Source organism: Pristiophorus japonicus, chromosome 7 (assembly GCF_044704955.1).
Source record: "Pristiophorus japonicus isolate sPriJap1 chromosome 7, sPriJap1.hap1, whole genome shotgun sequence".
Classification (NCBI taxonomy): domain Eukaryota; kingdom Metazoa; phylum Chordata; class Chondrichthyes; family Pristiophoridae; genus Pristiophorus; species Pristiophorus japonicus.
This window is the reverse complement of record NC_091983.1, coordinates 36,220,470-36,240,407: the sequence shown is the minus strand read 5'-3', so window position 1 is coordinate 36,240,407 and position 19,938 is coordinate 36,220,470. Positions and strand designations below refer to the sequence as shown.

General features: G+C 44.1%; 1 protein-coding gene across 1 annotated transcript in view; it reads left to right on the top strand.

Annotated features, from left to right (window-relative positions):
* The window catches only part of LOC139266579 (CUB and sushi domain-containing protein 1-like), a 3,131,815-nt gene that overhangs the window by 2,800,920 nt on the left and 310,957 nt on the right, over positions 1-19,938 (top strand). Inside the window, exons 42-43 of the mRNA XM_070884173.1 lie at positions 2,637-2,825; positions 17,032-17,209. Of these exons, the coding sequence (XP_070740274.1) occupies positions 2,637-2,825; positions 17,032-17,209 (367 nt within the window). The remainder of the gene's footprint in view (positions 1-2,636; positions 2,826-17,031; positions 17,210-19,938) is intronic.

Sequence of the window (19,938 nt, the reverse complement as noted above, 5' to 3'; positions counted from 1 at the left end):
AAGCCCATCAGTGCCCTCCAGCACTGGTCTTGCTGGAGTTTGTATGGTCAGAGGGAGGGCACCTCATTTGCATAGGACCTGCTGGTACTTGCACCACTACAGATATATCTCTGGCACCCACTTGCCGCAGGTAGCCAGAAAATCCATCACCAGCCCTCCATCAAGGAGGGAAAGACCTGCTCAGGTAGCTCCAAGACCTCAGTCATCTCCCCTTTGGCCCGCCGTGTGAAGAGACAAAATCAGATCACTGCAAAAAAAAATCCTTTCTTCAGAGCACCAGGCCTCAACCCTTGCCGATACTCACCAATTCCTCACCTCCCTTCAGTGGAGCCTACTTGTGCCTATCTGGAGTCCAATTTGTATCATGTTTCTCAGTGCACATAGTGAGTCCAGTCCAACACCAGATCCCTTCTGGTGAAATGAAACTGCCGGCATCGGTAGCCTCCACCCTGGCATCTCTCCCTTGGTATCACTGAACAAAATCCTGCCGGAGTTATGGCAAGAGTCTGGTGAAACCTTCGGAAAAATTTGCGGTCCCTATGCTAACAAGCCAATAATTTCTGGAAGTTTGGCATTACCTCTTCGCCTGTGCGTTTTATATCCCTATTTATAAAACCTAGGATCATATTTTTTTAACAGCTTTAAAAATTCACCTACCCAGTTCTAAAGATTTATCTAGCTGAATCGTTAAGTCTCTCTGCTCCGCTACGCATTTTAAAGTTTTACTATTTAGTGTATACGCCCTGTTTGTTGTTCCTCCTAACATGTATCCACTCTCATTTATCTGCATTAAGTTTATTAATCCCACCATCTACCTGCTCAATCTACTGACATGTCTGCATCCTCCTTAAGTCGCTTGCGGTCCTCTTCACAGTTAACTATGCTCCCTAACTTTGTTTCATCTGAGAATGTTGATATTGCACCTCTCATCCCAAGCAAAGATAATTTAGAAATATTGAGAAGAGCAATAGTCTCAACAACAACCCCTGGAAGACCACTGTTTACACCCCGACAGCCCAAAAAACATCGATCGCTCTCTGTTTTCTGACCCTTTCTTTACCAATTGTTTACAAACTTCCTACCTATGCCGCCACACTTCCATTAATACCACATACCTTAATTTTATCAATATGCCTTCTACCTGGCACCTTATTAAGCACTTCTTGAAAATCCATATACACGACTTCTACTACACTATTTCCTCAATGCACTTCATTAAATTAGTCACATACAATTTATTTTTTTACAAATCTATGCTTGCTGTCTTTAATTCCATATTAATTTTATCCCACATTATGGCCTCTAATAGCTTGCCCACGAGAGATGTTGCAATTACCTTACATGTTTTTCAGTCGGACATGAAAATTTTAAAAAGCCTCAATTTAATTAACTGAAATTCACGAGCATCTTACTCAGTAGGAACAAGCATTATGGCTATCTGTGGACTCTGTGCTATGTTTCACACTGAGATTCCATTAATTCCGTGATTAACTATGAGAGCTTTAGCCAATACTGTACATTTAGCTTTCTATGAGCAAAATATACTTCCAAAAAAATAAGTTATTTTGAAATGGCCTGCACCCAGAATTCAACAGTTTTACAGCAGCGAGTTAGTGACCAGGAAAGCAGCATAAAACACAAATATAAGTGAAAAATACAATCCTGCAAAAGTTTCAGAGGTTTTTGATTTAGATGCATGAGATAAATTCATAATAGAAAGTCTTGGCTCTAGTGCTCCCACATGAAAATCAATTACACCCACTCACTGCTTTGGTAAGTGCTAAGGAAAATGTAACATACTAAATTTCTATTTTCTCTCTCAGCTTTCTCTTGCTGAATCTATTCCTTTGCAAAATTGTGTTTCAGTTTAATGATCTTGTTTTTTTTTAATTACTAAAGACTTTAAGGTTCATCAGATGCAACTTGGAGACTCGGGGGTTCCATCTCGGGTTGGGAAACTATAAGATTTCTGTCAGATGGTAGTATGCAGTGGGAGAATGGGATTAGTGTGCTTTGTCTTTTCTACATATGCTGCAACCATATATTACTTGTCGGGGAAGGGAAATCGGCATAAACACCTCCATTTAAGGTTATTTCCTGCCTCTTTTTTTCCCCCTTGACACTCCTACAACTATGCATTAATTGATCGCGATACATGACCTGCTCTTATGACTCTGCCAGCGCCGATCTAAGTAGGTCATTAGGAGTTGTGTGAGAGCAGCCCGGTAATGACTGCCTCCAGTTATTTTCCCTTCTCCCTTATTGATAGTGCGGTACCCTATGCTCAGCACCTCTCCACAATGGCAGCGCCATAACTCAGTCATATAATGGATCACATGGCAAAATTCTAAACCTTGATGGCTTTGTCACCATTTTAAATATGCCTTTATGTGTCTTTTTCTTTTCTCGGGTATAGGGGGAAGAACTTGAGGTTTTAGGAATAATGGATGTAACTTATCTAAGATGAGCCAGGGTGTTCCTGCAGCCTTTCAAGATGATTATCTCTGACATTTTTAAAAAATGTAATCGTTTACAGGATGTAGTCGTCGCTGGCAAGGCCAGCATTTATTGCCCATCCCTAATTGGTCTTGAGAAGGTGGTGGTGATATTAACGTTCTGATTATGCTTTCTTTTAGCTTATGAACTTCAGAGCTGCCCTGATCCACAACCGTTTCAAAATGGCCATGTCATCAATTCCGGCTATAGCGTGGGACAGTCTATATCATTTGAATGCTACCCTGGGTACGTCCTAATTGGGCAACGTGTTCTCACATGCCATCATGGGATCAACAGGAACTGGAACTATCCGTTCCCAAGATGTGAAGGTACTTTCTTGATTTGATTTCTTCCCCTCTACACGTCATGTGTTATTTTGTTCTACATTTTGTCTCATTTTGTTTTACTAGGGACTTGTGCACATAAACCTAGGCTAACACTCCAGTGCAGTGCTGAGGGAGCACTGCACTGTCGGATGTGCCATCTTTTGGATGAAATGTTAAACCGAAGTCCAGTCTGCTCTCTCAGGTGGACATAAAAGATCCCATGGCATTTTTTGAAGAGGAGCAGGGGAGTTATCCCAGGTGTCCTGGCCAATATTTATCCTTCAATCCACATAACAAAAATGTGGGAAACATGGCAGCCAACTTGCACACAGCAAACAGCAAACTCCCACAAACAGTAATGTGATACTGACCAGATAATCTGTTTTTGTTGTGTTGGATAAATATTGGCCAGGACACCGGGGATAATTCCGTTGCTCTTCTTCAAAATAATGCTATGGAATCTTTTACATCCACCCGAGAGAGCAGATGGGGCCTCAGTTTAACATCTCATCCGAAAGATGGCACCTCCGACAGTACGGCACTCCCTCAGCATTGCACTGGAGTATTTTGCGTTAGAAAATTATAAACTAGCCCCCAAGTGGCTCCCTGGGTAAGGAGGCTGCTGTTGCAAAAGAAAATCTTTACACACATCTCCTGGGGTCAAGGCTACCTCGGTGGCCCACTCCTACAGTGGTGTCCATTTACAACCTTTAGGAGGTTAGAACTCTTCCTTTCGCTGGGCATGCTAACATTCAAACTTGTATCACGTTCAACTCGGGTTGGGGATGCAGGAACTCCCAGCCGAGGGAGTCCCTACCCATGGCCCCATCCCCGCAGATACAGGGGACCATGTTTGGGGTAGACGGAGATTCGGCCCCAGCAGCCCCCGCCCCTCAACACAGAAACTAGCAGTAAAAGCTGAGGCCCAGCACATCCCTGCCCAGCCTATTTCGCAGGCCTTCCGCTGCAGTTCTACCGGAGTTACAGCAGGTGGCGCCAGAAGGCCTGTGAATTTTCAGGGTCACAAATATTAAAGTTTCAACCATAGAAAACCAAACCCAACGTGAAGACTCCACGTGATTCAATCACCAAGGGAAAAGCCAATGGCTAAGAGAGTTCCACTTCACCTCTCGCTTAAAGTTCATTAGCTTTACTCTTAGTTCCTTCCATCAAAAGAAAACTCCAGTGATAACAGGGCTATTTTCCCATGTGCCAGGGATGTCTGGAATGCATGGTAAAGTAACAGGAGCGGAGAAAGGTACCAAGCAGCACAAGTCCTTGATACAAACCTTAACAAGAAGGATGGGAATACCACAACATTTAAGAGAAACTGATTTATTCTCATACAAATACATAGTAAAGCCCAATTTTCTTACTAATTAATACCAAATGATCATTAAATAATTTGTAATAAAAACAGAAAATGCTGGAAATAATCTGCAAGTCAGGCAGCATCTGTGGAGAGAGAAATAGAGTTGACGTTTCAGGTCAATGACCCTTCGTCAGAACCGGAAGATGTTTGAGATGAATAGCTGTTAAGCAAGTACTGGGGCAGGGAAAGGTCTGTGATAGGGTGGAGGGCAGGAGAGGTTAAATGTGAAAAAGGATGAAGGTACAAGGCAAAATGAGGTGATAAGATAAGTAAGAAATAAAAGATGTGACTAGATCTATTGGTTGGGAATGCGCTTTTTAGAAGACACATGATCAAACACGCGAAGTGAAACTGATGCCATTGATGATGAACAGGGTTAAAGAAACTGACCAGAATCCTGTCGGAGAGAAGAGCAAAACTTCTTCAAGATGGGGAGTGCCATCATGGAAATAGTCACAGCTCAGCTCAACCCTGCCCTCAGTTTGGGCTTATAAACTCACTCTGCATGCATATTTGTGTGTTTTGAAACTGTTTTTTTTTACTTTAATAGAATTTAAACCATTGAAATAGAGGCTAGAGGAATTCAATACATATTAATTGAATCATTACTAAAATTGCACACTGTGGTTTCAACATTATGGTGTCCACCCATACACAAATATCCGAGGGCCATTGTGTCTCGGCTGATATCCTGCTCCATTGCCCAAGGAACTTTCAGCCAGAAGTATGCCTTAGCACAGCCACCCCGTCTGAGACTAACTAACTCAACACAGACCAGGATTAAAACAACATAAGAAATAGGAGCAGGAGTAGGCCATTTGGCCCCTCGAGCCTGCTCTGGTATTTAATAAGATTGATAATGGCTGATCTGATCTTGGGCTCAGCTCCACTTCCCTGCCCATTCCCCATAACCCTTCACTCCCTTATTGATCAAAAATCTCTCTCTCTCCACCTTAAATATATTCAATGATCCAGCCTCCACAGCTCTCTGGAGCAGAGAATTCTACAGATTTACAACCCTCTGAGAAGAAATTCCTTCACATTTCAGTTCTAAATGGGCGACCCCTTCTTCTTAAGTTATACCCCCTAGTTCTAGACTCCCACCACGAGTGAAAACATCCTCTCTACATCTACCTTGTCGAGCCCTCTCAGTATCTTTTTTGTTTCAATAAGATCACCTCTCATTCTTATGAACTCCAATGAGTACAGACCTGCTCAACCTTTCTTCATAAGTCAACCCCTTCATCTCAGGAATCATGCAGTGTGTTCATTTGCTGTCGAGTCAGGGGGCCATCTAAACTAGCTGTTGAGTGGGGAGGAAGATTTTATAAGATGCTGCACATGGGGTCAAGCAGTATTGCATTGTGTACACAATAGAATTCTTTACTAGACTGGCATTTCTTCCAAGTAAGTTGAGTCTTCCAGAATGCTCTTTATTAATATCTTCAGTTTCAGTCCTCTCCTAAATCTGTCCTGACTACCCAGAATACTATAAACACAATTTTGGGATGAAGCATTTCACCGGTGATCATAAGGTTTAATGTTAATATAATCATGCTTACCAGCAGCTTGGTTTAAAAATTTCAGCAATATTGGGCCCGAACTTGGTGAAAGCCTCCGCCCGCCCAAGTTCCACCCAAAGGAACGCCGATGGCTGCCGAGGTCTCTGACAGTTCTATGGGCGGGGTTTTCATCACCCAGGTCCCTCGAAGGTTGGTGGGCAGCAAATCTGCGACGTATGTTGCCAATCTGGGAGGCAGCCGGCAGGAGGTCTCATTCTCGGCGACAGAGGCGCTTGCCGCCCAAGTGCCGCCGAGGATGGAGTCGGGCCCACGGAGGGTCGAAGAACTAAAAATAAAAAGCATCAAAAACAAACAAAAAAAAATCTGATGACTTTCAGGGAATCCCATCCAGGCAAGTACCTGTAAAGAAATAATTTAAATAAACTTCACGAACCTTTTTTTAAAGCATCTTCACATTTACCGTTGAGGACAGAGCTGCCTGCACTCAGTGGTCCATTGCCGTCCTGCCGCTGACTCCCGCCCGCATGAATATGGCATCTCGGCAGGCGGGAGTGTACTTACCCGCATCGGCCGTCCGCTGACGTCGGTGGGTGCTTCCCGGCGGCTCTCCCCTCCTGCCCGCTCCAGGTCACGATGAAAGTGGCACTGGGCGGTTCGACGAGAGGAATGTCGCCGGCAGTGGCCGATGAGTTCTCCAATTTCGGCCCCATTTGATTTTAAAAAGTATTTAATATCTGCTGAGGATTGTAACTTAGAAAAAATAGGATTTTACCCTTGAATGATCTGAGTAAAGTTTCTTAACAGGGCTGATATGTTCCCATCAGCTCATTATACACCAGGCTGAGCTTAGATGGTTCATTCTGAGGATGTAGCTCTTGGGACTCTATTACATTTACAATAGAGAACTCCCAAAGTTGCTTCTGAGTTTAAAATATTCAAAAGTTTTAGGCTGTGTGTAGGAACATAGGGACAAGAGGAGACCATTCAGTCCCTCGAGCCTGTTCCACCATTCAATTAAATCATGGCTGGTCTGTATCTTAACTCCATCGGGTGCCTTGGTTCCGTAACCCTTAATACCTTCACGTCTTTTAAATATGTATTAGGACCCACCACTGATGCCAGGTGCCATTACTAACATACATTTCTCTTGGCTGGGATGTTAATTGCAGGTAAGACAATACTGTGGAATCACAAAGACAGCTGTCTGCAGTCGAGACATGAGGCTGAGTTTTACAAGTGCATGCTTCTGATGCAGAGCCTAACTCAGTGCGAGCATGTCTCGAGAAACTATCTGTCCCACCTGTGACAGAGTCTGTGGCTCTCGTATTGAACTGTTCAGCCACCAAAGAACTCACTTCAGGAGTGGAAGCAAGTCTTCCTCGATTCTGAGGAACTGCCTATTATGATGATGATGATGATATAACTGACTTCCAGATCAAAATAAAACCAAAGAGCCGAATGCCATGATAGAGACGACCTGAACCGCAGCTGCGGTAAAACAACACCGAGCGTTGGGAGCACTCTGTTTTGGGCGGTGGGGGGGGGGGGGGGCAATTTGTTCCCCCTGGAGTACTGCATACAGTTCTGATCTCCTTATTTAAGGAAGGATATACTTACTTTGGAGGCAGTTCAGAGAAGGTTGATTCATGAGGTGAAGGGGTTGTCTTATGAAGATAGGTTGAGCAGTTTGCGCCTGTACTCATTGGGGTTCAGAAGAATGAGAGGTGACCTTATTGAAATGTGTGAGATTATGAGGGGGCTTGACAAGGTAGATGCAGAGAGGATGTTTCCCCTCGTGGAGGAATCTAGAACTAGGGAGCATAGTTTCAGAATAAGGGGTCACCCATTAAAAGCGGCGATGAGGAGGAATTTCTTCCCTCAGGGGGTCATGATTTCTCTACCCCAGAGAGCTGTGGAGGCTGGATCATTGAATATATTCAAGGTGGAGATAGACAGATTTTGGAACAATAAGGGGGTCAAGGGTTATGGGGAGTGGGCAGGGAAGTGGAGCTGAGTCCATGATCAGATTAGCCATGATGTTATTAAATGGCGGAGCAGGCTCGAGGGGCCAAATGGCCTACTCCTGCTCCTATTTCTTACATTCTTATAAAGAGGAAGAAGTAATGCTTCAGTTCTATAGAGCTTTGACCAGACATCATCTAGAGTCGTGCAATCGGTTTTGGACACTATAGACGGAATTTTTATTTGATGGCAGGAAGCGGACTGGAAAGCAGTTGGGAAACCTGGGAAAACAAATATCCCTGTTCAGAGGAAGGACGAGGGGTGGGGTGTGGATGGTGGAGGGGAGAGGTCATGTGAGCCACACATCTTGGCTGACGGCAGAGTGAACTTGGGTGTGGCTACAGCATCTGGGTGACAGAAAACCCAATAGGGTCAGCTGGTGACAAACCCTGTGAGCAATGGCCAGCCACTGTCAGGGGGACAAAGCTGGCAGTGTGAGATACTGCATCTTTACATTTACCTGAGACTCAGACAAAAGCCAGGTACAAGAGATGCTAGGCACGAGTGGCCTATCTGGCATGTTTTCACGCAGCCCTATAGAAGCCCGAGAGATTGATGTGCAAAGTTAGAGCACATGGGATTGGGGGTAGTGTACTGACATGGATTGAGAACTGGTTGTCAGACAGGAAGCAAAGAGTAGGAGTAAATGGGTACTTTTCAGAATGGCAGGCAGTGACTAGTGGGGTACCGCAAGGTTCTGTGCTGGGGCCCCAGCTGTTTACACTGTACATTAATGATTTAGATGAGGGGATTAAATGTAGTATCTCCAAATTTGCGGATGACACTAAGTTGGGTGGCAGTGTGAGCTGCGAGGAGGATGCTGTGAGGCTGCAGAGCGACTTGGATAGGTTAGGTGAGTGGGCAAATGCATGGCAGATGAAGTATAATGTGGATAAATGTGAGGTTATCCACTTTGGTGGTAAAAACAGAGAGACAGACTATTATCTGAATGGTGACAGATTAGGAAAAGGGGAGGTGCAAAGAGACCTGGGTGTCATGGTACATCAGTCATTGAAGGTTGGCATGCAGGTGCAGCAGGCGGTTAAGAAAGCAAATGGCATGTTGGCCTTCATAGCAAGGGGATTTGAGTACAGGGGCAGGGAGGTGTTGCTACAGTTGTACAGGGCATTGGTGAGGCCACACCTGGAGTATTGTGTACAGTTTTGGTCTCCTAACCTGAGGAAGGACATTCTTGCTATTGAGGGAGTGCAGCGAAGGTTCACCAGACTGATTCCCGGGATGGCGGGACTGACCTATCAAGAAAGACTGGATCAACTGGGCTTGTATTCACTGGAGTTCAGAAGAATGAGAGGGGACCTCATAGAAACATATAAAATTCTGACGGGGTTAGACAGGTTAGATGCAGGAAGAATGTTCCCAATGTTGGGGAAGTCCAGAACCAGGGGTCACAGTCTAAGGATAAGGGGTAAGCCATTTAGGACCGAGATGCGGAGGAACTTCTTCACCCAGAGAGTGGTGAACCTGTGGAATTCTCTACCACAGAAAGTTGTTGAGGCCAATTCACTAAATATATTCAAAAAGGAGTTAGATGAGGTCCTTACTGCTAGGGGGATCAAGGGGTATGGCGAGAAAGCAGGAATGGGGTACTGAAGTTGAATGTTCAGCCATGAACTCATTGAATGGCGGTGCAGGCTAGAAGGGCCGAATGGCCTACTCCTGCACCTATTTTCTATGTTTCTATGTTTCTATGGTGGGACATACTGGGCTATAGTGCCATGGAAATCATAGTGCACCCTGTCCACACAAGCCCGGCATCTGACTCGCATCTGAGGGACCTTTTCAATAAGGGATGTGACAAAAATGAACCATATTTGGTTGTGCTGGGTTATTTATTGGTTTATTTGTTCCTGGTCAGAGCAAACAAAGGATTCAAATTGAATACTATTGGCTGATTCTGCATGCTGCAGGGAATATATATATTACGGGCTCAGATCTTGACAGTGCTGATAAGCATAGGTTGTAATGATCTATGAATGGGCGTCTGGCTCACAAATTATTCAGTGTTCAGAGCAGATGAAGGAGTCAAACCATTCAATTACAAGGATGCTGCACATGGTTGACTGTTTATTGTAGTTAAGAGAGAAGCTAGTTTTTAACTCCTTTTGTTTTGCAATCTGATCAAAGATATTTGGAACAATATCTTGCGTGGGATTTTATCAAAAATTTCATTCAGAAGCAGAGGGATAAGGCTAGGTCAGTAACTCCAAGGTAGTGTATGGCCATTTACAAAGTAAATGAACTGTGTTTCAAGGAAGAAGCATCTTTGCTGTTTTTAACAAGGTTTATAAACTTTTTAATTACTGTAAATATAAGGGCTGAGAAAAACAGCGCAAGTATGGCAGAGCAGGCTCTGGCGATCTCTGCTCCTGACAATACCTAAATGTTCAGGGTTAAGGTGGGGTAACATCTTTTAAATGCAAGTGGCAGATACATACAACACTATGGGTTCACTTCGGGTGCTTGGCACAAAAGAGATGAGAGGAATTCTCCCCTCTTGGGCCCGCCTCCTCTGATGTCGGGGAGAATGTTTATGGTGGATGGGACTTTTGCAACATGTGAGTCCAGGCCCCAGTGCAAATTGCGACATGGTAGGATTTTGAACAGAGCCCTCAGGTCCTACCAGAAGTCCCATCTCTGTTATGCATCCTCTTCCCGACATATGCCATAGGAACACTTTCGGGGCTGAGGAGTTTGGGCTCATACTGTTCTTACTGTGAAGAATCATACAGAATAGAAAAAGGCCATTTGGCCCATCATGCCTGTGCAGGCTCTTTGAAAGAGCTATTCGATTATTCCCACTCTCTTGCTCTTTTCCCATAACCCTGCAAGTTTTCATCCTTAAAGTATTTATTTACATTTTTTTCCCAGTGCCCACTAATCATCATTGTTAATAAATTTAATTTCACAATTTGCCATTGCTAATTCAGTATCTGAACCATTACATTAATTATCTTGTTCTCTTTCATTATTCTATTCATGAATTGTCAGCCAGAAGGAACAACCTTTCACTGCTTATCATCTTAAAACATTTCAGAGTTTTGAAAACCTTTCTTAGGTTCCAGTGTTTAACCTCAATGTTGCTATGTGAAAGCCCCAATGTTTTGATCCTTTTTTCATAACTAATTTCATTCTTGATATAATTCTAGTCACTCTTCACTGCACCTTTACCATGGCTCTAATTTAATGTATATGATGTGGCATATAGAATTGCATGTGATACTCCAGCATTTTTCATTAAATAAATTCTAGGGGCAGTTCATATGTCTGCCTATTTTTTTGTTAAAGAAAGTAATAACTTGAATGGTATACTTTTTGATGTGTTAGTGAAAATCTCATGTCTCTTGCTTTCAAGCCAGGTCTCTTTCCTGCGAGGCTGTGCTGGTGACATCCAATTGTGAGAAACAACACTGTAGGCTGTAGCCTGGGGTCCCCCCCCTCCCCCCTCCCCTCCCCCCTCCCCTCCATCTCCTCGCCCCACTGACAAACCCCAGCTCCCTCCTGAATACAATACAATATATATTAAATTGAAAAACATAGGTTGGTTCAAATGTAGGTTTTGAACAATTTCAGAAAGCATTCACTGGTCTCTGGTAGCTGTTGGGAAGGCACATAAATCTGTGCTATGGTAAGCAATGTCCTAATTTTACTCAATTCCTCTTTTCTTATACCGGTTATTGACTGATCTTCCATAGAACAAACGAAAAGATTAAGGCGTAATTACTGTATTACAAGATTCATTCTTGTCACAGTCACTGTATAATTTTCTATTTAGAAATTGTATTATCCATCAAGCTCTCTCACTTTATGGATACTGATAAGAATGTAACTGATTTTGCATAAGAACATCAGAACAGATTTTACTAATGTGGGTAAGTAATTTAAGTTTAGTAGATTTCGTTTGAGAGTATTAGCTGCATGTATAAAATAATACACTTCAATTTCCAAAAAATGAGACTTAGATGTGCAATGTACAATATAATTCCAAGTGGGTTTCCAGATTAATCTTCAGTATCCCATTATGCACAGTATGAAAGGAGAAAAATGGAATCTTTAGCAGAGGTAAATGAGAATGCCATGCAGTTTGATTGACTAGATTAGAATCCTCAGGGCTTATTACTTTCTCACACAAAATTTAAGGAATCTCCTCCACACAAGTTGTATTATAACTTGATGACTGGAAGTGGTGCTGTCAGCTTATCCTGTCAAGTGTGTTGCTTCCTCTATGATCACAAATGATGCAATAATACAGGCAACATTGGAGGAGTCTCAGCCCTTGCATTTGTCCAACAGGTACGAGGTTCTTGCTCCCTGTGTGGACGAGAACAGGGATTGCAGGGAGGATGAGCAAACTGACCACAACACTGTGGTACAAGGGGCTATTCAAGTTGGGGGAGTAAAAAGAAATGTAGTAGTGGTAGGGGACAATATAGTTAGGGGAACAGACACTGTTCTCTGCAGCCGAGAGCGTGAGTCCCAAAGGCTGTGTTGCCTACCCAGTGCCATGGTTAAGGACATCTCCTCTGGGCTGGAGAGGAACTTGGAGTGGGAGGGGAAAGATCCAGTTGATGTGGTCCACATAGGTAGGACAAAGAAAGAGGTTCTGCTGAGGGTGTGTGAGCAGCTGGGGCCAAATTATAAAACAGAACCACAAAGGTAATAATCTCTGGATTACTACCTGAGCCACAAGCAAATTGGCACACGGTAAATAAAATCAGAGAGATGAATGCGTGGCTCAAAGATTGGTGTGGGAGAAATGGGTTTTGATTCATGGGGCACTAGCATCAGTACAGGGGAAAGGGGGAGCTGTTCCGTTGGGATGAGCTTCACTTGAACCATGCTGGGACCAGTGACCTGGCAAATCGAATAACTAGGGCTGAAATTTAAAAAGTCAAAGAGAAAGGAGAAAGCAATGGTTCAAATAGTGCAGGGTAGTGATAGGGGTAATAATCACCAGAGTGTGACAGGAAGGGACAAAGCATATAAACATAAAAGCGCACCAGAAAGTTGAGTCAGAGCAGGGAAAAATGATCAAAAGACAAAATTAAAAGCTCTTTATCTGAATGCATGCAGCATTCGTAACAAGATAAATGAGTTGATGGTACAAATAGAAATACATGGGTATGATCTGATAGCCATTATAGAGATGTGGTTGCAAGGTAACCAAGGCTGGGAACTGAATATTCAGGGGTATTTGACTTTTCGGAAGGGTAGACAGAAAGAAAAGGAGGTGGAGTAGCTCTGTTAATAAAGGATGAGATCAGTGCAGTAGTGAGAAATTATATTGGCTCAGTAGATCAAGATGTAGAATCATTTTGGATGGAAATAAGAACTAATAAGGGAAAGAAGTCACTGATAGGAGTAGTTTGCAGGCCCCCTAATAGTAGCTACACTGTAGGCCAGTGTATGAATGAAGAAATAATGGAAGCTTTCAAGAAAGGTACGTAATAATCACGGCTGATTTTAATGTTCATATAGATTGGACAAATCAAATTGGCAAAGGTAGCCTTGAGGACGAGTTCATAGAGTGTATTCGGGATAGTTTCTTAGAACAATACATTATGGAACCAACCAGGGAGCAGGCTATTTTAGATCTGGTAATGTGTAATGAGGTAGGATTAATTAATGATCTCATAGTAAAGGATCCTCTAGGGAAGAGTGATCATAGCATGCTAGAATTTCAAATTCAGTTTGAGGGTGAGAAACATGGGTCTCAAACTAGTGTCCTGAAATTACATAAAGGCATTTACAAAGGTATGAAGACAGAGTTGGCTAAAGTGGACTGGGAAAATAGATTAAAGGTAGGACAGTAGATAAGCAGTGACAGACATTTAAGAGATATTTAATCATTCTCAGCAAAGATATATTCCAGTGAGAAAGAAAGATGAACCATCCGTGGCTAACTAAGGAAGTTAAGGGTGGTATCAAATTAAAACCAAAGGCATACAATGTTGTGAATATTAATGGTAGGCCAGAGGATTGGGACATTTTTTAGAAACCAGCAAAGGACGACTAAAAAAGCAATAAAGAGAGAGAAAACAGATTATGAGAGTAAAGTAGCAAGAACTATAAAAACAGACAGTAAGTGCTTTTATAGGTATATAAAAGGAAGAGAGTAGCTAAAGTAAACATTGGTCTCCTAGAGGATGGGACTGGGGAATTAATATGGGAAAATGGGAAATGGCAGAGACGTTAAACAAATTTTGACATTGGTCTTCATGCTAGGAGACACTAAAAGCATCTCAATAATAATAAATAATCAAGGGGCTATATGGAGAGGGGAACTTAAAACAATCACTATCACGAGAGAAAAAGTACTGGGCAAACTATTGGGACAAAAGTTGGACGTCCCCTGGACCTGATGGCTTGCATCCTTGCGTCTTAAACAAAGTGGCTGCAGAAATAGTGGATGTAATGGTTGTAATCTACCAAAATTCCCTACATTCTGGAGAGGTCCCAGCGGATTAGAAAATGTGCCCCTGTTCAAGAAAGGAGGGAGACAGAAAACAGGAAACTAAAGACCAGTTGGCCTAACATCTGTTGTTGGGAAAATGATGCAGTCCATTATGAAGGAAGTAATAACAGGATATTTAGAAAATGTTAATACAGTCAAGCAGAGTCAGCATGGTTTTATGAAAGGGAAATCATGTTTGACAAATTTGCTGCAGTTCTTTGAGGATGTATCGAGCAGGGTTGATAAAGAAGAACCAGTAGACGTCATGTATTTGGATTTCCAGAAGGCATTCTGTAAGGTGCCACATAAAAGATTACTGCACAAAGTAAGCTCACAGGGTTGGGGGTAATATATTAACACGGATAGAGGATTGGCTAACTAATAGAAAACAGAGAATCGGGATAAATGGGTCATTTTCCGTTGGCAAACAGTAACTAGTGGGGTGCCACAGGGATCAGTGCTTGTGCCTCAACTATTTACAATCTATATTAATGACTTGGATGAAGGGACCAAGTATATTGTAGCCAAATTTTCTGATGATACAAAGATAGGTAGGAAAGCAAGTTGTGAAGAGGATACAAAGAATCTGCAAAGTGATAGAGAAAGGTTAAGTGAGTGGGCAAAAATATGGCAGATGGAGTATACTGTGGAAAATGTGAGGTTATCCACTTTGGTAGGAAGAATAAAAAAGCAAATTTTCATTTAAATGGAGAGAGACTACAAAAGCCTGCGATACAGAGGCATCTGATGGTCCTTGTGCATGAAACACAAAAAGTTAGTATGCAGGAACAGCAATAATAAGAAGGCAAATGGAATGTTGGCCTTTATTGCAAGGGGAATGGAGTATAAAAGTAGGGCAGTCCTGCTACAGCTGTACAGGACATTGGTGAGACCACACCTGGAGTACTGCATACAGTTTTGATCTCCTTATTTAGGGAGGGCTATACTTGCATTGGAGGCAGTTCAGAGAAGGTTCACTAGGTTCATTCCTGAGATGAAGGGGTTGTCTTATGAAGAAAGGTTGAGCAGGTTGGGCCTGTACTCATTGGAGTTTAGAAGCATGAGAGGTGATCATATTGAAACAATAAGATACTGAGGGGGCTTGACAGCGTAGATGTAGAGAGGATGTTTCCCCTCGTGGGGGAATCTAGAACTAGGGGGCATAGTTTCAGAATAAGGGGTTGCCCATTTAAAACGAGGAGGAATTTCTTCTCTCCGAGGGTTGTGAATCTTTGGAATTCTCTACCTCAGAGAGCTATAGAAGCTGGGTCATTGAATAAATTTAAGGTGGAGATAGACAGATTTTTGAACGATAGGCACATCAAGGGTTATGGGGAACAGGCTGGAAAGTGGAGTTGAGGCCAAGATCAGTTCAGCCATGATCTTATTGAATGTTGGAGCAGGCTCGAGGGGCCAACTGGCCGACTCCTGCTCCTATTTCTTATGTTCTTATGTTATGTATTGGCAGACTTTACATCATTCCCACAATTAGTTTAGTTTTGGCAGCGTAAAGTGGGCACCAGCACATAGGCAGCGTGTTTTACATTCCTCCCAATTTTCTTCTCCATTGAAAGAAAAATAAATTTATATGGTACCCAGAGCGCTTTACAGCCAATGAAGTACTTATTGGAGTGTAGTCGATGTTGTAATGTAGGAAGTGCAGCAGCCAATTTGCAGACAGCAAGCTCCCACAACAGCAATGTGCTAATGACCAGATAATCTGTTTTAGTGACGTTGATTGAGAGATAAATATTGTCCAGGACGTCCGAGATAACGCCCCTGCTCTTCTTCGAAATAGTGCCATGGGATATTTTACTTACACCCGAGAGAGCAGACGCGGCCTCGGTTTAACATCTCAACTGGAAGATGGCACCTCCGAGAGTGCAGCGCTCCCTCAGCACTGCCCTGGAGTGTCAGCCTAGATTTTTGTGCTCAAGTCTCTGAAGTTAATGAAAAAGAAAATTGGTCAGTGTGCAAAATGGGCTGCCAATGCACTGTCGCCTGTTTTGCACCACCTCCCAAAATGTATTTCACCCGATAGTTCTTTATTCTTTAATATCATTTATTAGTTGTTCTTTATACTAAAACCTTCAACAAATATGACAGTGTAGCAAAGAGTACTACGATTGTGTTAAATTAGATGCACACTACCAGTTGGAAAGCTGGTTTGATGAATCCACTATCGGCCCCCATTTATAGACAATGTCCATTTTGTGGTGACTAATTTCCTCACCCTGTTTTTTTGTGCTTCTTAAATTTAGTATTACCAATTCTTTGGAAACTATTGAAGGGCTAGTCAATGATCCTGTCTGTGTCATTACATCACTAAATATAATGATTTAAGTTACTGTCCAAGAAATTAGTCGAACTAGTAACTAGAGTTAGTTATTAGTCTGATCAAATCTGGTTCTGAGGGATGGTCTCAGACCTGAAACATTAACTGTTTCTCTTACCACGGATGCTGCCTGGCCTGTAGAGTGTTTCCAGCATTTCCTGTGTTTGTTTCGGATTCCAGCATCTGCAGTATTTTGCTATTGTGAATCGGATCAATGTCAATTTTCCTCTAGTAAAATTTTACCGTGTCCAGTGGATGTGGATTAAGAACTCAATAATGGCTGATGTGCTTCTAAACAATTTTGTGCCTAACAGGTAAGTAACTATTGTACCTTTAGGGATTTGGAAGGCCTGTTTCAGAGGTATATTAGCAGTAACCTAAAGCAAGCCCTACAACCACTTTTTAAATTCCAACAAAAGTCAAAGATTTAAATGTACTGATAGACACCTTTGGTTAATTGTGCTAGTTTTTTGTTTGTTTTACAGCTCCTTGTAGCCTCAACATAACATCTCGGAATGGTACCATTTACTCTCCTGGGTTTCCCAATGAGTACCCAAATTCGAAGGACTGTAGCTGGCTAATTACGGTACCTTCAGGACATGGGGTTTATATCAACTTCACTTTGCTGCAGACGGAACCAGTCAATGACTACATTGCTGTATGGTATGGCCTTTCTCTGTTTAATTAAAAACAACATTACTTGTGGAATGAAAATCTAAACAAAATCATTGGATTATGATAACATTGGAAGGGTAAAATCTTCAATTAAAAGTCATGTTACGTTTTTTTATCACTGCACTTTACAATTAGAACCGTTATTAAGGTGATGTAGTCTTGCAAAACTGGAGTGAGAAGGTTCGGCTGTCAAACTGCCTGGGGAGGACATCGTGTTGTGTACTCTACCCCACAATCATATTAATCTTTACAGGTCATTCCAAATTTACAGGATGATTTCCAATCTGCCCTCTTATCTTAAATTCAGAATGGCATTCTTGATAATTAAATGTCACTCGTTTCCTTCCGATATTCTGGAAGATTGGGTGTACGCATGCAGTACCATTCAGGATCCTGTGGGAGTGCTGCATGGTTGTGCACAAGCTTATTCCTGCAAAGGATGTTGCTGCTCAAGGTTGTGTGCAAATGTATTTAAACTCTGGGACCATGAGGTGTCAGTTGCTTTTTTTCCGCCATCTGGTTCATCTTCATTATCTTCTGGTAGGAAATGAACAACTTCTGGGCTTTCCACTGTAACTTACCCTGGCATCCTTTCTACCACTGGCACGAGGGGTAAATAGTGGTACAGACAGGGAGCCACGAATGCAGTGATTAAACTGTCTATTTACAATCAGGTAGTTTGTCTACTTATCTGATTAATGTCCAATTGATTATAACACACCAGAAAGCTCTTACTTGTTTTATGTGAAAACAAAAGATTTGGTTTTAAGGGGCCTGTTTTTGCGCCGCACCTTAGCGCCTCCGGGGAGCGCTAATGGGGCGGCAAACACTTTTCGGCAGGGGTGAAGGGGGTTGCTACCGGCTCCCGCAAAAATGCATGGGATTTAGCGGAGGCGCTGCCACAGTAGAGCCGCGACGCGCTGGTAGCGCCCAGGCCGCCGTGCAATTGGCGATGACATAATCGGCGTGCGCAGTGACCTCTTAGTGGTACGTGCCGACATTTTCCGCCCAGTGGCAGATTTTTCCCCGCGAGCGGTGTCAGCCGTCAGCTTCACGGGGCGTGAATCGGGCCGACGTCCGCTCGCGGGGCATGAGTTAAAGGGGAGGTCACGAGTGCCCTGTGACGCCATCTTGCCGGTTTTGCTGACTCACCAGTCGGCCCGACTACTTCGCCCCTTGCGTGATCCGGGCTGTTATCGTGCAGCCCGCCACTCCGTTTTGGTGTCAGGCTGTGCCTCGGCACCATGCTGCCTTGGTGGCCTAGTGGAGGTCATCAGAGGCCGTGCAGAGTGCGCAGCAGCCCTTCCCTTTAAGCAAAGGGGCGGGGCATTGAATCGCGTCAGCGCTACGCGGAGTATCTGCCGAGCGCTGCTGATCGCGTCCCAGTATTGCCCCAGGACCTGCCCCAAGAGGAAGTTGAGCACGCACCTCCTCTGAGGGGCCATAACTGCAATTTCGCGGCCTGGGCAGGACTTCCGCGCTGGCTGCAGGATGTCCCGCCCGAGCCAGTTACCTCCTCCAATCGAGGCACTGGGGACATTCTCCCCCGAATATTTTTCAAGTTGTATCTGATTATTATCATGTTGGTTTACTTACGAAATCATTATCTACAGAGATAATTTTTTTTTAGCAACAGTCAGGATGTAGATGTAGATCAGAGAATTGATTTATTGACCTCCCTCCTGTAGTGCACCGTTAATTAAAGGTGATCTGAAATTTATTACAGTCAGTAGAAATGAGTAATCCCTGAAGTGAACTGTGGGTTTACAAAGTAATTATATGTTTAAACTAAATGACAGACTGTGGTCATGATTACAAATTTGGGTTTGTTCTAGATAGCTTCTTCGGGCTAGAATTTCCCTAACCTGTTTTTCTGGCACCCTCACCCGATGTGTGGCGCATTTGTCCGCCTCCAAGCGCGCCGAAAAAAGATCTCCGTATTCTGGCCACTCCCCAGCCTCTCCTCGGTCATGGCGCAGCATGGCCCAATGGATTAGGGGCGGAGCCAGGTAGCGCCGGGACCTCTGCACATGCGTGCTAGAGTCTGCGCGCATGTGCAGTAGCTCCTGGCAGGCCGTTGCTGCAAATGTGCGCTGCAGGCTGTGTGGGAGGGGCTCACTCCTCTCCCCCGCTCTCTCCCCCTCCCCTTCCCCCTCCTCCTCTCTCCCCCCTTCTCCTCCCTCCCCCCTATTCTCTCCCCCCTTCTCCTCCCTCCCCCCTACTCCTCTCTCCCCCTCCTCTACCCCCTCCTCTCCCAGCTCCTCCTCTCTCCCCCCTCCTCTCTCCCCCCCATCTCCTCTCTCCACCTCATCATCTCTCCCCCTCCTCTCCTCTCTCCCCCCTCCTCTCCTCTCTCCCCCCTCCTCTCTCCAGTCTCCTCTCCCCCGCTTCCTCCCTCGCTCCCTCCCTCCTCTCCCTTCCCCCCTCTCCCTTCTCCCCACCTCCTCTCTCCCCCCTCCTCCTCTCTCCCCCCCTCTCCTCTCTCCCCCCTCCTCTCCCCCACTCCCTTCCCCTTCTCCCTTCCCCCTCTCCCTTCCCCCTCCTCTCTTCCCCCTCATCTCCTCTCCCCCCTCATCTCCTCTCTCCACCTTTCCTTACCCCCTCCTCTCCTCTCCCCCTCCTCTCCTCTCTCCCCCTCTCCTCTCCTCTCTCCCCCTCTCCTCCTCTCTCCCCCCTCCTCTCTCCTCCCTTCCGCTCTCCCCCACTCCTCTCCTCTC